Source organism: Sphaerodactylus townsendi, linkage group LG05 (assembly GCF_021028975.2).
Source record: "Sphaerodactylus townsendi isolate TG3544 linkage group LG05, MPM_Stown_v2.3, whole genome shotgun sequence".
Taxonomy (NCBI): domain Eukaryota; kingdom Metazoa; phylum Chordata; class Lepidosauria; order Squamata; family Sphaerodactylidae; genus Sphaerodactylus; species Sphaerodactylus townsendi.
Genome location: NC_059429.1, coordinates 91,876,663 through 91,898,338, shown reverse-complemented (window position 1 = coordinate 91,898,338; position 21,676 = coordinate 91,876,663). Strand labels below are relative to the sequence as shown.

Genomic DNA, 21,676 nt, shown 5'->3' with positions numbered 1-21,676 from the left:
TGACTTTTCCATTGTTCTGAAGGCTACTGCTGAAAGAACAGGATGCTATATAGTTTTGAAATATTGTGTAGGGGATATTTGGTAGAATCAGCTCTTGCCAAACTTTCCTTGACTTGTAGGGGTATGCATTCAGATATACTCAAGCTAAAAACATGTCCCCAAGTTGGTGTTTTTGGTCAGTTCAAGGTGACTGAAAAGTGATTCAAAACACTCTTGAAATTCTGGGGGTTAGGGAAGGCATTTGTAAGCCACTTTGAGACTCCTTACAGTTGAGAAAAGGGGTATAAATCCAAACTTTTCATCTGAGAGCACCTGTTCTCTTTCATTGTCAAAGGTCATCTTCTGGGAGGCTACATGCGGCTAGATTTATTCTCATAGAAAATGACTCTTTAAATTTTAAAGCGTGTTGGAGCTACAATGTAAACTGTCCAGTGACAAGGAGTCTTAGCGCATGAATTCATTGTGCCCAAGTATAAGGTCCTTCACCACGGGGTGAAGCATTGCTATTTATGAAATGGATCTGTGGTGACCTTCAAGTTTACTATTTGCTGTTGCAGCATGCATGTATCTTCCATGATACTTTATTCTTATCTACAAGCTGTAAGATAGCAAGAGGGCCTTATCTCTGTCTACCGGATAGAGAACGGTCACACAGATTATATGTGGCAGAGCAAGCTTCTCCAGTTGGGCTCCTCTCCTGCAGTTTTTAATTGTGTTCAGGAGAGCCGGCTCTTTTCAAGAAGAGTCTTCAAAGAGAAGATCACCGATAGTTACTCAGCTTGATCACTGATGCCAATGTATATCTGTAGAAGTATTCTAAGGATATTTCAGGCAAATCAAATTTCCTCAAGGGCAGGTGTGAGGCCCACCAGGCTTGGTACATAATGTGTACTGCATAGCATATGTCCTAGAACATAGGTGTCAAACTCGCACCCCTCCAGATGTTATGGACTACAGTTCCCATCATCCCCTACCAGCAAGCTGTCAGGGGATGATGGGAACTATAGTCCATAACATCTGGAGAGCTGTGAGTTTGACACTTATGTTCTACAGTCTTCTGCTAGTATGTGTGACTTCTGTGGCAAGATTGCTGTAAAAAGGATATATAAACTTTGAATGTAGAAAGCTTAAAAATTTCTCCCTTAAGATTGTGTAGCAGGGCCACAATGAAAACTATGGCAAATATTAAGGCTTACAGAGGTCTGTTGCAAATGCAATTCTCAAAAGCCTCAAAAACAGAAGAAAAAAAAGTGCAGACATGTTGTGTCTACCCATAGATGTGTGAATTCAGTACAAGCGTAGCAAAGCTCAGAATTTAGACATCGTGAGAATCGCAGCTTTCTTCAAGCTTCTAGTCCAGGGGTAGGGAACCTTTAACATTCAAAGAGCCAATTGGACCCATTTTCCACGGGAAAAGAAAACATTTGGAGCCGCAAATAATTGTTGACATTTAAAATAAAGATAACACTATATATATAGGGTTTTTTTTACCTTTTACTCCGCTCATTTTGAGAAGCGCATGGATGCGCTTGCCCTGCTGCCTGCAGGATGGGGCCAGCGGCTCGGCTTGTGAGCCGCAGGTTCCCTACCCCTGTTCTAGTCCTTGTGGCTTCTAAGATTAGTATTCAGAGTGGGCAGTTTTTCAAAGACAGGATTTCCAGTGATTAGGAGTGGTGGGTGAGGCTTCTGTTCCCTTTGGAGCTCAATTCACTTCTTCTGTCATCTCTGCTTTGCGCAGAATTATGAAATTAAGAAGATGCAAGCATCATAATGTCTTCTGTTCTTGACCTTATTCAATTTGTATTGCAATATAATACACATTTTCTAGAATTTTAATTTGTATAAAAATGTTTAGAAGTGGAGAGAGATTCTGTGAATGTTGTTTATGCACATATGGTACATTTAAGGAGGCCATTGTAAAAAAAAAACCCCACGTATGGCGGTATTCATTATACTTTGCCATTGTTTTTGTTAGTGGTTTGTCGGAAGATTAATGGAACTGTGTGCAGTTTTAAAAGGTTCTCATGTTGGGGCTTGCTGAAAGTTGCTGCATGGATAGCTTTGAAGAGTCCTATTTATAGCATGAGCCTTGGTAAGTGGCAGAACCAGCTTTGCTGCCTGTATGCCTTATCCGGCTCTCAGGAGTATGCGTCTCTCATGATGGTTCATTCAATATTGCTTATAAAGAAGGCAGAGGCTGACTTAATACAGAATCAACAGTAGGCAAGCCAGTGGGATATAAGGGCATATTTATACATTACCAAACCAGCCTGGTAGTTGGAAGCTTGAGACTTTTCACTTGGCTGTAATACGTGTGTGTGTGTGTGTGTGTGTTAAAACCTGTCATAAGCGTGACTCGCATTCTTCCTGTTTGCATGTTACTGTGGGTATAAAGGCATGGGAAGTGATGGCTTTGCCTTTGCAGTAATCCATGAACTTGCCCTGAGATGCAGCACACACAATATATTTTGATCTAATGCCTCATGTAGAATTTTGGTGTTAGTTCCTTGAATATTAGGAAGTGAAACAAGATTCTTCCATCGTTAGACATCTATTGAAAATTCCATTTTAAACGAGACTTCGGAAAATGGTTTTATGTGCTTTCATGATTCCATTTCCTTCTAGCCCAGGGGTAGGCAACCTTTACCACCCAAAGAGCCATTTGGACCCGTTTTCCATGGCTCCGAAGATCTACCGAGCCGGAAGGCAGCTCTGCACAGAGCCACCTCCAGTTTGGTCCCTCCACTCACCTTTCCTTCCAGCGCTGGGAGGCGGAGGTAGGGAAACCCCTTCTGCCCAATGGAGCAGGCAGTTGCAGACCCCTGTTCTAGCCAATCTCCTCAAGCCCTTCTGTTGAGGTACAAGGACTGCACCATAGTTAAATAGTGAAATCAGAGTTGAACTTGGCAGAACACACAAAATGGTCTGTATTGCAGTTACCTATGTTAGAATATGTCCATTGTATACAGTAAGGCAATCATGCCTACACATTCCTTTCATAATGTGAAAAAAGGCTCTCCATCCTACTACATCTGCTCACATGGCGTTTTAACTAATTGCACAGCATGCACATGGGGGAATGTAATGAAACCATAGATTACTGGCTGTTTTCCCCCGACTCGATCTCACATAGCTCCAATAATATGGGTTCCACGCTATTGAGGATTGGTGCTGCATATCATAACAATTTTGCATTTCAAATGGAGAAGTACTTCTCAGGAGCCCAGTTTTTGAAAGAATTGTGCACCACAATGCCAAATCTGCTTATTCTGCCCCAAAGTGAACTAATATGAGGAATGTATTTTTTAATGCAAGCCTAGCAATTTGAAAGTTCATCTAAGTATTTAAAAAATCTGTAAATTAGCCCTGCAAGCAAAGACGTGCATTTGAAGGCATTTTCATAAATAGAGCTCCTTCCAACAAGTTGAAATTGTGCATATAGTTAGTATTGCCAGCCTTCAGGCCTATTGCAGGTTGTGCTGATAATTTACCTAGTGAGTTAATGATTCCTTTGGAGTTCATGAATGTTTAAAAATAGCTATACAAAGTATATCTTTTGCGCTGGGCTGGTTAAAGCAGTCTGTGACTGTACTTAAATCCCTGTGGCTGCTTTATGCTACCAAAGGCAAACAGCTGGAGTTTGATCCTGATTGCATTCCCAGAAATGCATAAGACACCTGCTCGATTGGTATGGGGAATAAATTATATGTTTAAAGTTCAATGGCTGGGAGCTAGTTTTGCTTCAGTACCCAACTCTGTTTACAAACTGTCTTGCCAACCTCAATATGGATGTTACAGCTATCAGTATGGCCGTTTCCGCACGAAGGTGGAAACGGCCGGGTCGGCGTTTCCGACGCCGACCCGACGACACTGGGACTGTCCGCACGGACGGTCCTGGGAACAGCCGGGCAGCCGGCGCCACGGAGCGCTGGCGCCCGGCCGACCCAGCATGTCCCCGGGCCTCCGGTGCGTCGCGGGAGCCTAGGAACGGCCCCCCTGGCCCTAGTGCCTGCTCCAGCGGCGCAGGGCAGGGAAGCGTCTGACCAGGCCTCGGTACGCGCATGAGGCCCGGGATGAAATAAAGTAATTCCCGAGGTAAGGGAGGCGCCCGTGAAGCTGCTGCCGTTAAATTTCGGCAGCGGCTTCTGGCGGCTTTTCCCCAAAAAGAGCGCTGGGAAGCGCTCTGGGGAAACACCGGCTTCAGGCTGGGTGGGCGGCGCGAGGGCTGCGCAGCTGCGTTGCAGCTGCACCCCCCGTGTGAATGGCGGCCTGGAGACAGTGTTTTTACCGTCTCCAGGCCGCCATTTAATGCCCATGCGGAAACGGCCATCGATTTTGTTCTTTCTGTCAGAGAACAGCATATAGTTCTTTTAATATATACAAAAATTTTCTTTAGCTCACAGTCAGTAGCAGCCAGTGTAGTGTAGTGGTTAAAGTGTTGGACTAGTAGGATCTGGGAGACCTACGATCAAATGCCAACTCTGCTGTGGAAGCCAACCTAACCCTAACCTACTTCTGTAAGGATAATATGGATGAAAGGAGAACAATGTAAGCCACTTCAGGAGCAAGAGAGAGACGATACAAGTAATTTTTTAAAATTAAAGCTAATAACAAACCCTTTACATTCTCAGTAATGTATAATGTGCTGCACGTTGGATACCCCCTGTGGATCTAGACCACTAACAGCTGTCCTTTCCCCTGGTTTCTTCCATCAGCAGAAGCCTCCTTGGGCTGCAGGAAAGTATTGCTCTTAGCCCTGGGATAGAAGGGATGCAACCTATTATCGGAAATTTCTTTTCCACCATCTGACACAATCAAATATTATCAGCTGTCACAGGTGACCATACTGTGGCGTGCACAGCCATCAGCACTCATTGCAAAATACTTTGTTCCAAAATAGCATAGTTTTCCCCCACTTTAATGTAGGTTTAAGTCTAGTTTGCGTCGATACAAGAGCCCTGCTGGATCAGATCAGTGGTTCATCTAGCTCAGCATCTTGTTTCACACAGTGGCCTGGCAGTTGCCCTGGACAGTCAAGTGACTGGACATAGAAGCTAAGGGTAATGCCTGTCTAAACATGCAATCATGTGCTAGAGTGGAGATGCTGTTTATGGAAGAAAATAAAAGCAAAAGAAAATGAGGCATGTTTCAAAGTGTGTTTTTATATAGACGATTTCATCCTTTGCAGGCCTTGCATTTATTTTTTCAGTCCTTACACTTACATATGGATGCCACATAGCTTTTCTACAGTTAAAATGCGATGAAAAGTTAGGCTGGTTGTGCAAATTCCTTTTTTATTCCAAGCCACTTCCTTTACACATACATTTACCTTTCAATAAGGTAGATGACCACTTCATATTTTTCCCATGCCACAACATATTATGTATTTTCTGTAATGTTTGGAGGTTACTCTTGTGCCCTGTTATACACAAAACAACTACCCAACTTCAGTAGGATAACTGTTTTTTTTCCATAATGGAGAGCTAACCTCTCTGCAAGCCCTAAATATTATGGACACACATGCCTATAAACAAGTGTAAGGACTATGGTTGCTGACCTCCAGGCAGGGCCTGAAGATCTCCCAGAAGTACAACTGAGCTCCAGGCCACAAAATTGGATAAAATGGTAGGTTTGGAAGGTCAGATCTATGGCATTGTGACTTACTGTGGTCCCACCCTTTCCAGTATGCACTTCCCAAAACTCCAGGAACTTCCAACCCAGAGCTGGCAACCTCAATAGTGACCAGATGCACATACAGAGCCCTACCACCTTTAAAAGGTAGCCTGTCGTGTCATAATGCTGCAGGGATGGGAAAAGTTGGAGCTTCTATAATACCATTTTCTTTACTGTGCTTAATAGTCCAAAATAAATTTGTTTGATGTACATATAAAATAGGCCTCACGGACAATACTAGCAACCTAAAAAAATGACCTCTTTGGAATTATGCCACATTCTTGAAATATTATTTTACATGAAAGAGACCTAATGCCAGGAAAAGGGACAAGGGGAGACTGCATGGGGTTTGTAAATTTACACTAATATTTACAGGGGGTGGGGGGATCCCTGGTTTATTTTTCTGCAAGATGATAAACTGTCAAAATAGGTCTGAGGAGGAGTTTTTTTGTTTTGTTTTTTGTCTATGGGACTAGAATCATAGAATTGGAAGAGACCCCAAGGGCCATCAAATCCAACCCCATGTAATGCAGGAACACATAATCAAAACACTCCTGACAGATCGCCATCCACCACACTCCGAGGTAGTGCGTTCCACTGTCGAACAGGTCTTACTGTCAGAAAGTTTTTCCTGATGTTCACGTGGAATCTCTTTTCCTTCACCTTGAACCCATTACTCCTGGTCCTAGTCTCTGGAGCAGCAGAAAACAAGCTTGCTCCCTCACCAACATGACATCCCTTCAAATATCTAAACATGGCTATCATGTCACCTCTCAACCTTCTCTTGACCAAACTAAACATACCCAGCTCCCTAAGTCTCTCCTCGTAGGGCATGGATTCCAGACCTTTTACCATTTTGGTTTCCCTCCTCTGGGTCCGTTCCAGCTTGCCAATGTCCTTCTTGAATTGCGGTGCCCAGAACTGTACACAATATTCCAGGTGAGGTCTAACCAATGCAGAATAGAGAGGTACCATTACATCCCTTGATCTAGACACGATACTCCCCTCTCATCTTCTATCTTGAGCTGCCCTTTTGCCTTGTGCTACCTGCCTTTTCCTACAAGTAGGACTAGTTTTACATCATAGCAGGAATTAAGAGATTGGTGGAGAACTAGGGAAGGAGCCCTCTCTCATTTCCCAATAGATCCATGACTGGCTGGCTTAATCACCTAGGGTGGCCTCTGTCAGGGTTCTTGTATCTTTAAGCTACATAACAAGCACAAATTCAATAACAGAAGCTCTTATGGGCTTGAAGATGACTACGCCACGGCCAGACCTTGACAAATCCCTTGACAACTAGAAATTTCATGAGGACAGCTAAAACATATGGCTGAAGACTGAAATAGTAGTTTAGCTTCTAAATTTTTGGCCTAGCTTCTAGAACCACAGGACATTAGTCAAGTCCTGGCCTATACAACCAGGTTTCAGCTGCTAAATTGTTTTTTGTATAATAATTTATCATTTTAAAAACTCAAATGATCCAAAATGTAGGCAACCCTTGTCCCCTTCATCTATTCTGCCTGACCTGTACCTTAACCCTTCTCCATTCTCATAGCTGTGCTATCAGTTTCCTCACACTGGGATTTTCTAGGATTCAGTTTTGTGTTTTAATTGGCTGATGTCCCTCAGCTGTCCATCTCATCCTGGACCCTGTACTAGACACTTTTCTGTTGCTGGACTCTCCCTTGTCCGTCCCTTGCCTGAGATTAGGATGTCCAGTCTTCCTTTGCTCTATTTTTGGAATAAGTGAAGCACATTTACGAAGGCGATGCAAGAATGTTGCATACAGGTAAGTAACCTGTTAGCTAGCCCTAGACACAAGGAAGCTTAATTGCTTAAAGCATATAAATTAAGTAATTGGTCCTGATGAATCAGTGCATGCTGTCACTTGCCTCAGAACTCATAATGCGTAGAAGACTTTAGAAGCAGGCTATCAGTTCAGAAGACTTACCCTTCGCCCCAATAACTTACAACAGTTCTATTGACAAGAAGGTACTGGGAAAACTGGAGACCTCTTTGCAGGCTCTTGTATCTCCCTAAAGAACTACTTAAGGAAGAGACCCTGCAAAGCTTAGGAGAAGAGTTCTGTGATGCATTGTCCAAGCTGCGTGTGAAACAGCAGAGTTTACTCCTTATCGAAGACCTCCTTGGTATGCATAAGAAATGGGCTGTCTTGTTCCAGGCCTGACTGTAAATGTATTTGCAGTCCCACCATAGTGTAGATTTTCATGGGAAGGTCTGAATAAGGGGGAAACAAAGGCAAAAAAAATTACAATCAAATGAATGGAAACTCTGGGTTGTACAATTCAGCCAGTGAGCCTGTGAAGTAAATGTGTGTGTGTGTATCATCAATATAGTGTCAAAATGGGGCCATCTGTGGATACTTAAGTCCTATGATTTGAACCATGGACAAAAAAGACAGATTTTTATACAAACATGAGAAAAACCTCAAGTTTGCATAAAAATCTGAAATATTAAAAAATACATGGGGGGTCATGGGGGGGGGGTTAACTCCTCCCAAAATGGAAGCAGTACCTGGTAGCTTTAAGAAACTAATGTTCTCTCAGTGGCCATTATGGGGGCTCCTAGGCATCCACAATAGCATGGTCAGCCTTGAAGCCTTGGTGTCTGTCAATAAAAGGCAGTCTTTTCCAGAGCTGTTCTGGACTTTGTGAGAACTCTTCAGGTCCACCAGCAACTACCACACAATTTCCTAGCACGCAATGACTCACCTAATCCTGGATGTTTGCTATTGATCAATGGCAGCCAACCCATGAAGGCTAGTATAGCAGTTGGAGTTTCAGACTAGGCTCTGGGAGACCCAGGCTTGAATCCCCATTCTAGTGCAGAAGCTCACTGGGAGGTTTTGTACCAGTCTCACATCCTAACCACTCTCACAGAGTTGTTGTGAGGATAAAATGGAAGACAGGAGAATGATGTAAACAAAGTTGGGTCCTCACTGTGGAGAGATACAGGGTATAACTGAAGTAAATAAAATACAGCTGAAGAGGGACAGATAAAATGTTGGTTGGTAGGTGAATGGGAAGGAGAGACGAGAGCAAGGGAAGGTGTGGATATGCAGATTGCTAGGAAGAGGGAAATAGTGAAATAGTGTAGGGAGAGAGATACAGGGGAATCTGAGGTACCACTCACTACTGGGCTTGGCCTGAAGTGGAATGGGGAGTGGTGATAAAGGTAGGTTGGCTAGTGGGCCAGAAGGAAGCAAGAAAAATATGGCACTTCAGTTTTCACTCCTAATGCAAGGTGATATATTTGGAGGAGAAACTTTACTAGACAAAAAGAGTATATGGCAGTCACTTCTGCTAACTACTTCTAAGAATTAGAGAAAATCCATCAGTTCATGGACTGTGTAACAGGTATGTGCACTTGTCTTTGGCTTGCCCATATAGCGGTGTTTCTCTAGGTCAGGGGTAGGGAACCTGCGGCTCTCCAGATGTTCAGGAACTACAATTCCCATCAGCCCCTTCCAGCATGGCCAATTGGCCATGCTGACAGAGGCTGATGGGAATTGTAGTTCCTGAACATCTGGAGAGCCGCAGGTTCCCTACCCCTGCTCTAGGTCATTATGGATTGCAATAATCAGAGACAGAACATTGTGTTAAAAAGACTTGAACCCCAATAAAAGTAGAGAGACAAGATTTTCCCACTCTAGTCTGGAACATAGAAATATCGCTCTGTTTAGCAGGCAGCAGAAAGTAGAAGATTTTAAGATGGCACCAGCAGCATTTCCCAGCTGCTCTTGGCTCACAATGTTTAAATTTATAAGTGGAACTTACCTGCCAGTACTGGTAGAATACTCTCCATTCTGCCCTTTATACTTGGCATCACTGGCAGCATTATTATAAGTCACCATTTTCCCAGGCACTTCCAGTGACATCCTCCTGCCCTGTGCATTGCTGTTTCTATGAGTAGAGTTCCGGCGCATTCCGTCCATGAACTGGGAACTGTATGTCATTGTATTGTGGGAGTAGGAACTGGGTGTGTTTACAATGCGAGTGGAAATGGCTTGTCTGTCATACGATCCATCAGGCTCTGACACATAAAGGCGCTTCTTAATCAGAGGGCGGCTATCAGAGTAGGAACTGAGGTAGCTAGCAGGGTAACTTCCACCTAAGTAATGGTGACTATATCCACTAGGCCGCCCACTGTTTTCTAAAGCAGGCTTCGATTTGCGGGAATAGCTGTTGCCATAGGTATAGCTTGAATTATTGAAATGGACTTGTTCATCTGAAGCTTGATCATCTACTGAGGTGTGGAAGTCTTTGGGCATCCTTTCCCCCTTTGAAGAAACTTCTGTGACTCCACAGTCATCATTGCTAAACTCTGGTGGAGGCGGAATTATTTCATAACTGAAGCCACCTTCTACCTCATTGTTACTGGTGTGGATTTGGGATTGAGTAAGAGAGCAGAGGGGAGTGTCAGACATGCTGGAAGAGCCCTGCTGCTTAATGTGACTGGACTCCAAGCGTTCTGGAACCAAAACGGAACCATGACACTCATTTGATGGAGGAAGATTCTGAGATTCGCTCTCCCTGAATGTGTGCAAATCCCTGGACTGTTCTGAGGTGCTGGAGAACAACTGTAGCTTATGTTCTTTCTGCCCTAAGTCAGAAAAGCCCCAAACCTTATTATCAGATGGACTTACTCCATTAGACTGCCTACTTTCTGAGGCTGCAAGGGATTCCCTTTGAGAGCCCTTTGGAACAACCCTGACAGTGTTAGGCTTGGAATCATTGTAATAAATGGTGGATGACATAGTCTCTGATTGGCTGCTGTTGAGCAGCTTTTCTGATAATTTGAACTGAGGCCTCTCAGATGAAGAACTGTTTTGTCGTGAAGCTGAGGCAGAACGCCTGCCTCTTTGGGCCCGCTGTTGTGCAGCTAAGAGAAGAGCCATAGGGGAGCCTCTCTCAACTTCCTCTCCTGTTACAGGATGGATCAAAACATTACTGTTCAGTTGCTCTGAGTTCCTGATGACTGCTGGTGTCTCTGAATACCTGTGGTTAATAGAGTCTCTTTGGTTTTCATTATTATTTGTGTTGATAGCTCCATCTTCTGCAGTTTGAGAAGAAGTCACAGAGGACAGGCTATCAGTGGAGGCAAATCTTGTCCTATGTGTCTTGTACTGTAGGTGAGAAAGGTCCATGCTGAAAGGTCGAACAGGTGAGGCAGTTCCAGAAGAGGCTGACAAAGATGCAGCTGGAACCAAGAGTTCAGGCTTGAGTTTCAGAGGGGAGGCTGGGGGCTTACAAATGTTTTCAGCTGGGGAATTATTTGTAGAAGCACTAGAAATCTCAGGCTCTTTTTCTGTCACTTCAGATATTGGTGTATTTTGATTTATTGTGGGTTTTGGAGTCTTGGACTCGCTGCCACCAAATTGAAGAGTAATTTGTTTCTTTGGTTCTGGGTTGTGCTTCAGATTGGCAAGAGCCAAGGGTGGTCCCCCATCCTTGGTTGGAGACAACAAAGCTTCCAATTCATTTTTGAATTTCAGAACACAATTCACTTGCATGCTGGTAGATTTATTATCTGGATTTGAGTTAATGTTATCCGTCAAAACTCTGCCTGCAGATGGTGCATTGCCTGATATTTTTTCTTTCCTCTCACTGTCTGGCCCTGCAGGTGATTGTGGGCTAGTTATGGAAGGCTTAGCTTGTTTTAATTCTTCTAAACTAACTTGGCCACTATCAGTAATGCTGGCTTTACTCTTGGGAACTACAGCTTTCTCCAGCTGTCTGTCTTCCTTTCTGTAGGACGAGGACAGCAGGGCTGACAGTTCATGCTTCAGTTTGTCCAGATTGCTGCGTTCCTTCCATTCTTCATCATCAGAGGGTGCCCAGTCTGGAGAAGGAAGCTCTGGTTCTTCTGCATGTGGAGTCACTGGTTTTTGAGAACAGTCTTTCAATATTGCCTGTTGTGACACCAGTTCTTTTTGTACCTCATGTTTCAATGGGGAGGCAGAAAAGCCATTGTACTTTGGTGTTGGTTTTGGAGTCCCAGGTTCGGTGATGAATACAGGTTTTTCCATCATTTGTTTTTCCAGAGGAGTTTTCTGTCCAGCTTCTCCCTCTAAGTGAACTGTGGCTGCAGTCCGGATTGTACAGTTAGGTGGCAATGCAGGTCGGCTGTGAGGAACAATCTTAGGAGCCTGTTCATCTCTTGGACTTGGTTCTTTGTCTCCTGAAGGAATAGATGATGATCTCACAGGGGTTGGGGGAGGTACTTTTAATGACCTAGGGAAAGTTTGGTGAGGATCTGGGCTGGTTTGGGTAGGGCTGGGTGGAACAGTCAAATCTGGATTGTGAGAGCCATCATATGGCTCCCTCAGATTTAGAACACACTCAGATTTCCATTTGTAGACACCATTTGAAAGAGGTGGAGTATGACATGGTGCTGGAAACTGAGTTGTAGGAGAGGCTACACTATCCATAAAAGCTAGAGGAGGAGGAGGAATGAAGTCTGGTGGAGAAGGAGTGGTAGGAGAAGACAAATTAGAATATGGGTATGAAGGCGGAGCCAATGATGAAAGAGAAGGAGCTGACATTGCTGGTGGGGGTGGGGGTGGAGGAGGCACTGGAGGTGGAGGTGGAACTTCCAATGAAGGTAGGAATGGACCTTCCACTGAAGTTGGAGGTGCTGGTAGGTCAATGGAAGATGGCAGTGGTGGTGGAGGAGGAGGAGGTACTGATGGTGGTGGTGGAGGAGGAGGTACTGATGGTGGCGGTGGTATCTCATCATCAGCCAAGTAGTCATCTTCAAATGCCTTAGGTCTCAGATCAACAACTGAATTGTATTTTCTGTAACCACCATTGATTTGAGAACCAAGCCCTAGGGAGAAAACAGAATATATAGTGGTATTAAACTTTCCTTTAATTTTAAATTGCAAAAATCAGTGGACATAAGGTTGGCCATTTTTCATGATCAGGCAGTGACAACAAACATTTAAATAGAGCTGAAAAAAATAATAAATGTTTAGTCAGTCATAATCCCAATAATTTTTTTAATTAATAAGTATGGGAGAATTTATGGTACTTAGCTTATAGTGCAATACTAAGAACATATGTTTGGTTGTGAAAAGTGCCAGCAAGTCACAGCTGATTTATGGTACCCCCATACAAACAGAGGTGGTTTGCCATTTTCTGCCTCTCCATAGCAATCCTGGACTTCCTTGGTAGTCTCCCATCTAAGTACAAGTCAGGGGCCAATCCTGCTTAGCTTCCTAGAAATTATGAGAGAAGGCTAGACTGGGCCATCCAAATAAGGGCTACAGACTTCTGTGCTCATAAAATTCAATGGACATAGATGGGTATAATTCTGCTTAGCTTATTTATTGTCTGCATTTATCCTCCGCCTTTCTTACTGAGACTCAAGATGGGCTGCAAGTACCTTAAACAAAAGAAACTGAAACATGGATACAATAGAAAGCATCAACATAAAACTACACAGCACTTTGCCATATACACTCCAATATGCATATGGTTGCCAGCTTCCTGGAGTACAACTGTTCCATCCTTTAATGCAGTTTTAATAGATACTAGCGGGGCCCGGCCACATGTTGCTGTGGCAATTGTCCTTCTCATCACAGTCTGCAACCCACACAGATGTCCATGCAGGTCCAATGATCCCCAGCATAGCCTTTTGGGGTGGTCAAATGGAATCCCTCTTTCCCTTTTCGATTCACATTGTTATATGGTGGTGTCTTGTTTTTTTAGTATAATGTAACCCTTTCCATTCCACAACGGAACTGTCCAGAGTGCGAATCCCGCTGTCCATGGGCTGGTTGACACTGCAGTCCTGGCAGAGTGAGGCAGAACTGGAGACAGGGAAGCTATCCCACAGATACAGGCAGCAGAGGCAGGGTGGTGAGGCGCTCAGATCGAGGCCAGCTCCCTGGGTTCTTAAAGGGCCATGTGCAAAAGAAGCGGAGGCAGTAGTGTTGGTTCGCCCCCACCCACCCCGTGGATTTTCTTAGAAGAAAAAGGCAAACTCCAGCTTGCTTTTAGTAAAAGAGAGCTGTGGTGAATATGGGTGAGGAAGTGGGTAAGTGGTGGTTGGATGTGAGGGAGGGTAGAGTGAGGTGTGTGAGGATGAGCTGGATGTGTATGAGAGTATTGTGTTGTGTGGTAGCAGTGGGTGAAGCACAGAGAGTGAAAGTTACCTGCATGTGGGGGGGGGGAACCCCACCTGGTGTCTCACACGGCAAAGTGTGTATGTGTTTCACTTCCACTCGTGTGCATAAGGTGTTGTTACTGGCACAAACTTGCTGCTCATCTCTGCCCATCTGCGCAGAGCATTCTAAACCCTCAGGCCTGAGACAGACAGAGCTACTACGAACATTCTAAGGGTGACAGTTAAACACAAACAGCTTCATGGCCTGGTGCGCCAGGAAAAAGACGTTTTACCTGGCTCAGGTATGGACTTTCGGCGATTTGAAGGTCCGATTACCTGCCCACAACAGGGAGGAACATCATGTGAAAATTTGGGGGCGATCTGTCCAGCCGTTTCAGCGTTAGGGAGTGACTAACAAAGTCACTGTTAGCTTTATATATATATAGATTATTCTCTGATATTAATAGATATTAATAGATCTTATTTTCCTTCATGCTGTGAAAAAATTAAACTACCCATTTCCACACATTAGGACATGTTATTTTTTCTCCAGACTTGTTTGCAATACTAGATCTGCATAGAAACCTCTTGCAACAAGACAATCTCCATTTAAATTTAGAGAATTTCTTTTTAAAAAAGTGACTGGATTGGTGGCCTTTGGGGGTAGACTAAGGGGCAAACTATTACAATGTAATGCAATACACATTGTATTAAATTCACATAGCATCATTGTCAGCCTGAACAGGATATTAACCACAGTCTGGGTAAGCCGGATGGGGGAACTAACTTGTTCCCACTCTACCTGAGCTTTGCTTCTGGGAACAGTTTATTCCCAGCCATTTTTCTCCCTTGGGTCGGGGGGTATTCCTCTTAGGGAAGAGAGTTATGTTCACTAGAAGGACAAGTGTTTTGCATGCCTTTCCCAGGTTCAAATCATGGCTTCTCAACATACAGTATCTCAGGGCCAAACTGGATGTGATGGCATCCTTTTGTCCGCCAGTGGACTTCACCACCATTTTAAAGTGTTTTAAAGATGCCATGACTACCGGATCTTGATTAGGCCCACAGTGTGGTAGGCTAAGGTGATTTTGTACCCCCACATCCATATATTTTTAAGTGTTGAAACTGTTGTGTATGGAGTGTGTGTGGCCATTTTAGCACTTGATAAGACATGGAGGGGGGAAACAAGAGCACCTCAGCTGGTCACACTACAGATCAGACCCTCTTGGCATTATTAAATTATTCTAAAATGATAGCTTGTTCCCCATGGCAGAAACAAGGATTCCATCGTGTCTAGTTTGGCCCTGGGTAACAAGTTCTGGGAAAGATCTTTCTCTGGCTGAGATACTGGACAGCTACCACTAATCAGGGGTAACTACTGAGCTACATGAATTCAATTTCTGACTTAGTCGAAGGCAAATTCATATGGTTAATGGGAGAAAAGAATGAAACTCATTGGGATGAATAGAAACTCAGTTGCTTCTGTATAAACTGAACTTCAATTCTGCCCCACCCCCCAACAACTCTCCACTCTATATAAATGAGGTAGCCACCCAGCTTTTATGCAAGAATCTGGTGCCCTGATGTCTAGTTTGGCATATTTTGGAATCCTCAACCAAATGGACTAAAAATAAAATGGTCATTTGTTGTATCAAATGAGTCGATGCTCAGGAAATGTTCTGATTGGAGTGGATACCAGAGCCAGAAAACTAGCAACCATATCAACATTCATCAACCAGCAAAATGGATAAGCAAAACCAATTTACATTCCATCTTCCCAAAGAACTGGGGACTGTTGCAGGCCTGATTTGCTCAAGAAAGGAAGTGACTTTATGTGTTTTGTCTAAATATTTGATAATGGCCATGGTTGCCTCACTGCAGAAACTAGCTGAACATGTTTTTGAAGAGGTCGTTTCAGCTGAGTGATAGTCATCTATAACTCCATGCCAAGCCCTCCCAGTAGTGACATTTAAGATTTTTGGCAAGTCTAAAATAGAACACCTATAAAACCATTCAAGAATGAACAGAGAATCTAGTTATCAAAAATTAATATTTTAAAAACTATTATTAACAATTATTTTAAAGAAAATGACTTAAAAAAAAGTAAACAGTGAAAAATTACTGGAAGCCACTTATAATTATTCATTGTAACTTTGTGGACTTCACTCCACACACACTGGGTATAATCCTTCTGGAAATTCTCCTGCACAAGATTCATTGCAAAGAACACAAGAAGCTCTGCAGAGTTTCAGCAGGGACTCCACATGTGGATGTCTCTTTGAAATGGTGGCCATTATTTCTAGGCTAATCTTTCTGATAACATATTTCACAAGCTAATTCAAGAAAGTAGGAAAGCAAGGATCCTTAGCTGCATGAAAGTCTGCATTGGGGAGGGATTTCTGACCAAATAAAAAATGTTTATGCAATATTCTCTCTTTATGCACTTCTGACATCACCTTTGCCTTTTCTTTGGAATGAAAGAATAACCATTTGTGTCGCTAAACTGGATTTCTGGGATAACCAAAATAATAAAGTATTGTTGAATAATCAGCACACATCTCTAAAACCAGCTACACAGATTTTGTTTCACTTCATCTTTGAGTAAAGTAACCACATACCTTTTTTAACCTCTAAAGTAGGAATGAACACTAATGAAAATATTCAGGAGCAAACCACCTGTTTTGGTGGTTTACCACTCTGTAATATGTGAAAGAACTGCATATCACTTTCCTCTGCTGCTTTTACACATCAGAAAAGCAGTGTGTGGTATGTTGTTTAGCCTAAGCTCCCTAATCAGTGGCGAAGCTACAAGGAAACAGGGGGTTCGCCATGCACCAGGTGCACGTCTGGGGTGCAGAAAATCACCCCAGATCTCTCCCCCCCCACAGTGCCCCCCACGGCGCCCCCCCTTCCCACACTTACCTTAGTTCCTTTCCTTTTTGAGAACTTTTTCAGGCTGCAAAAGGCCTGTTCTCAGTAAAAATGGTCTGAGGAACTACAGTTCCCAGGAGACCTTGCGAAGTATAGTTTCCATCAGGCTGTTTTTACTGAGAACAGGCCTTTTGCAGCCTGAAAAAGTTCTGAAAAAGGAAAAGAACTAAGGTATGTGTGGGAAGGGGGGAAGGGGGGCTCGGGGGGGGGGGGCGCCAGGAAGGGCAGAAAATATAAAATGCGCACCGGGTGCAGTTTGGCCCAGCTATGCCTCTGTCCCTGATACATACTTCACTGCAGCCTACACATAGTAGTTAGGGAAAAGATATATAGCAACTTAATACATTATGACAGGGCCCCCCAACATGGTGCCCACTGACACCTTTTCTGGTGCTTGCCAAGTGTTTTTAGGAGGTGGGTGGGTCCAGGTAGGACTTTTGCTCATCAAGAATTCTGATGGACTATTGGAGATTTGATTGGCTGTGCAACAGCCAACACAGTATAAGGATCTTCAGTAACAGTGAACAGTATAAGGATCTTCAGTATAAGGATCTTCAGTAACTATGTTACTGAAGTTAAACTGTGACAATCATTTTGTGGCTGGCTCCACCTCCTGTGGCCATCATTTTGTGGAAATTATTTTGTTGCTGTGCGCTCCATGCCATGCCAGAATTCCAGAAGTGCCCACAGGCTCAAAATGGTTAGAGATCCCTGCCTGCTGGCATAAAAGTGTGTACATGTTGAGGGCATATATGCACATGCTAAGCATGTGTATATAGTTTTGTTGATTTCAGTGGGAAAAATGTAACCACATGCTTAACTATCAGTCTCATAGACTTTCACCATGGGCTGAATACTATAGATCAGGAGTCGGCAACCTTTAACACCCAAAGAACCATTTGGACCCATTTTCCATGGAAAAGAATATATTTGGAGCTGCAAATACTTTTTGACATCTAAAATGAAGATAACACTGTGTATATTCTCATGCAGGGAGAAGTTCCCTTCTTTGGGGCCCATTTTTACCTATCAAAGCAAAAAAAAAAAAGGGGGGGGGGTTCAAAAGCCTGTTGTTTTGTACATGATTCAAATGACCAGCAATAGAACCCCCGTTTCACACATTTCTCTTTTCTTGTGTTGAAAGACACTGATTATTCCCCCTCCCCAAAAGATCCCCCTCAAATTCCTCTTGGATGGTGGATCAAAATTGGTGCCTTTAATGGGGTTGTCAACTTCCGGGGGGGCTGAACTTCTCCCCCCCCCCCCAGTCAATGTCTGCCATGGAGGGTGGACTCAACAGCCATATTCCTCACTGACCATGCCCCCTGCCCTGGTCCCAAAAGCCACAGCTTCTGAAAATCTACCCCCAAATGTCCTAGGATTTGCCCGCTGGGAGTTGGCAACCCGCGACAACCATGGCTGAGGATGATCTTGGCCTTCCTCCCTTCCACGATCTACAAGCTTACCCTCCATTGACTTACTTTGAAGTAAACCTTCCAAGATCCACGTGCAAGGCTTTCCCCGTGTGCTCCTGCCCTCCTTGGCAATACAGAAGCAAACAATTCCCACCTATCCCCAACGAGTGCAACCTTGCAGGGCTGCAGGTAATAACTCCTTTAAAACCTGACACCATCTTTCTCACCTGGACTCAGCCAGGCTGCCATCCACCAGGAAAGCCCCTGGAGCTCAGTGGGGCTGCTGGGGGAGGGTCTGCAACCCAAGGTGGCGCTGCTGGGGTCGCCCATGTGATCCCGCCCTCCAAGAAGGGGAGGGGGAATTGAGGCCACCCAAAGCAGGGTCAATCCCTGACCCCCGATTCAAGGGGGGCGGACTGAGGTTAGGATCGCGCTGAAAATCTGTGCTCCTGCAACTCCCTCCTGTTTCCAGCCCTTCGCTGCTCACCTGTTCAAGTGGATCCACCAGTGGTGCTCCGCCCCTGCCCCACACTGTCATCACTGTCATCAGCCAACCAGGCAGTTGAGACAGGGAAGTCAGAAGTGGCTTGGGATAGCCGTCTCAGGCTGTGCCTCTCTAGGAACAGGGACTGTTTCCTATTAACCCTTAGGTCGACTCTCCGAAGGAGGCTGAGAGGACCCAAGCCACGTGGAGCCGCAGTACAAGGACAAAAGAGCCACATGCGGCTCCAGAGCTGTGGGTTGCAGACCCCTGCTATAGATACTCATAACTGGGCATGTAGGTGTTGCCATAATGCTATAAAGACAGACAGGAGGCTATGACAGGATGAAGGCATACAGGTCTACATTCTTAAATTCAAGATGCTCTCAATCTATCCCACAAAACCCAAGGAGAGCAACTTGTCCAAAACCATCCATTGAGTTTCATGGTTGAATTGGGATTTGGACTGAAATTTCTTTCACTCAAGTGAACAACTTTGGCATTCTGAAATATATTTTAACATAGTGCTTTTCCTTAAATGCTCAAAGCATCTTAGATATATTATCTCAGCATATGGATTGCAGGATCACATGCAATGCTCATCAGTATCGCCAACCCTTCCTCCAAGCAGCTTATGGAAATAATGTACCTGATGTTATCCTGCTTCATTCTGCTTTATCTTTTCAACAGAAATAAGCTGGCCTCTAAAACTATGACTTGCCCAAGGCCAACTAGTGAGTTTCGGGATCATTCTAACCCAAATCTAGTTCTCTCTCCATTACACCACACTGGTTGTGCTAGAAAAGAACAGTATATAGATGCAAACTAAAGCTGCATCTTCGTTAGGGCTAATCAGTGCATGGGTTATGCATTGGATGAATAACCCATTCCATCTGCATTAAGCTGATTGCTGAATACATATCAAATATACAACTAGGCAAAACTACTGGCATTGCAGAATGGTACAATCAAAACCTATGCTAACAGTATTCAAGGACAGTATTACAACTAGGCTGGCTTTCACTACATTGTTCTACCATGGAACAAATCATCATGTGCTTGAACAGATGCAATCAGATTTTTTTTCATTTATATCCCCTCTTTCTTACATCACAGAGATCAAAGCACTGCCCTTAAAAATTCCCAGGAGGTTTCTTTTCCAGGTACTGACCAAAACCAGACCTTCTTTGCTTCAGCAACATCACTGTTTCATCATGTGCTTTCCAGGCATACTATGTATTCTTGAACCACATGGTTGTTGGTGTGCCTGTGCCGTACAGTCCTATGATCAGACTTGCTTCGCCATTAAATAAATGATACAAGTGGGATCTATCAACCACTGTAACATGACATATGTGATTGAGCTGATGATGCAAAGATGTTATATGATGTTGAAAGAAGCTTATTAGTACAAAAGATTGAAGTCTGAGATAAGGTGATAGCCAACTGTAATGAATCGTATGCAAATACAAAGTCTTGTATTAAACCATTGTATTAAAATTAAAACTAGCATCTTACCCGGAGCTGCTTTCTCTTCAAAGCCTTTTGGCACAGATGGTGTTGGAACAGCTACTCCATGTGCTTCTTGAGCATTCTGTAATAGTTTGAAAAATGGAGTATAAGATAAAAAATAATAAGTGCTGGGAGTAAAAAACAGAATATGATATATATCAGATTTTGGATTCAAATAAATCAGCATGCTAAATTACAAGGGGGGATCATTGCTTTCATACATTGTCTAGTAATCTTTACATTTTTTGGCATTTGTTATGCATCACATTTTCCTTTTATATCGATTTGGATCACATGGATCTCTTCTGCAAGCAGTGGTACTTTCCTCTTTGAGTCAGGGAAAAGACTCCTTAGAAGAAGAGTTGGTTTTTATACCCTGCTTTTCTCTACTTCTACCAGTTGTTAAATTATTTGAATCCCACCACTGGAACCAGTTGTTAAATTATTTGAATTCCACCACTGATTGTACTCCACTGAGGATCTTCTCCTCCCAGGATCCATTCCCAAATATCCAGGAGTTTCTTAACTTGGGTCTGGCAAACTGCCCCCCCCCCCCCCCGCTGCCGCTTCATTCCATGCTGGTGGCCATGGGGTACGTGGCAACACTAGGCCCAGATCACCATCCAAGAGGCCACTTGGTGTTCAAAATCAGCAGGAGCACCATGGGAGAGGGTGGGGCACTTGCTCCCAAACTGCCCAGTTTGTCTGCTGCAGAACATCTCTGCAGCCCTTTGCAGCCAAGGCAGTGGTCACAGAGAAGAAGAGTGTGCCCCCACAGTATTTGTTTTGCTGCTGCCTGGAGCTGAGGGAGTGCATGGGAGCCCCCCCCCCACCACTGCGGAGGCAAGCCTCCTCTCATGCTACTCTCTTATTGTTTGAGATGGCAAAATGAATAGTGCTGGTAGACTATGACCACACCACAGTTTATAGAAGGACCAGAGATGCTTGGCTTGGTGTTGCTAATGTTGAATACTCCAGCCACAGAGGTTGAAAATTATGCACTTTGTTATCATCCCAAAGTATTTGTAAAAATAGGTGAATGGGGGAGGGGGATCCAGATGCCAGCTCCTGGACACTATGCCTCTGTTACTCTGAGAAGGATGCAGGAAAACTAGGTGCACGGAATGGGAGAGGTTGTAGAGTGACAAACTCCATACATGGGTAGAAAATAACCAAGCAGGCAGATCATGGCTACTTGGTCATATCTGTTCACCAAAACACTTCCACAAGGCATAAACGTGCCAAATTTTAATCTGACTTAAATTAGATTAGTATTTAATTGTTTTTGTTGTTATGATCGCTAGTTTCCTTTTGGTCAGTGTTTTTAGAGGAAGGACAGGAAGAAGATATACAAAATAAATAGGAAGCTACTTCCTTTTCATCTATTAATGAGACTATTGTGGAATGTTTGCCATACTTATGTCCAGTTCGTGAGTAAACAGGGTTTGAATCCTTCCCAGATCTATAATTTTATTCACAATAGTAGGTGCATACCTATGGACTAAAATAGTTTCATCGAATGCAGTTCTTATTC

General features: G+C 43.8%; 1 protein-coding gene across 1 annotated transcript in view; it reads right to left on the bottom strand.

Moving 5' to 3' along the window:
* Nucleotides 1-6,559: 6,559 nt before the first annotated feature.
* LG05H6orf132 (linkage group 05 C6orf132 homolog) overlaps nucleotides 6,560-21,676 on the bottom strand; it is a 45,187-nt gene continuing 30,070 nt past the window's right edge. Inside the window, exons 3-5 of the mRNA XM_048495791.1 lie at nucleotides 20,149-20,224; nucleotides 9,471-12,522; nucleotides 6,560-7,911 (exon numbers count right to left, since the gene is read on the bottom strand). Of these exons, the coding sequence (XP_048351748.1) occupies nucleotides 7,806-7,911; nucleotides 9,471-12,522; nucleotides 20,149-20,224 (3,234 nt within the window). The 3' untranslated portion in view covers nucleotides 6,560-7,805. The remainder of the gene's footprint in view (nucleotides 7,912-9,470; nucleotides 12,523-20,148; nucleotides 20,225-21,676) is intronic.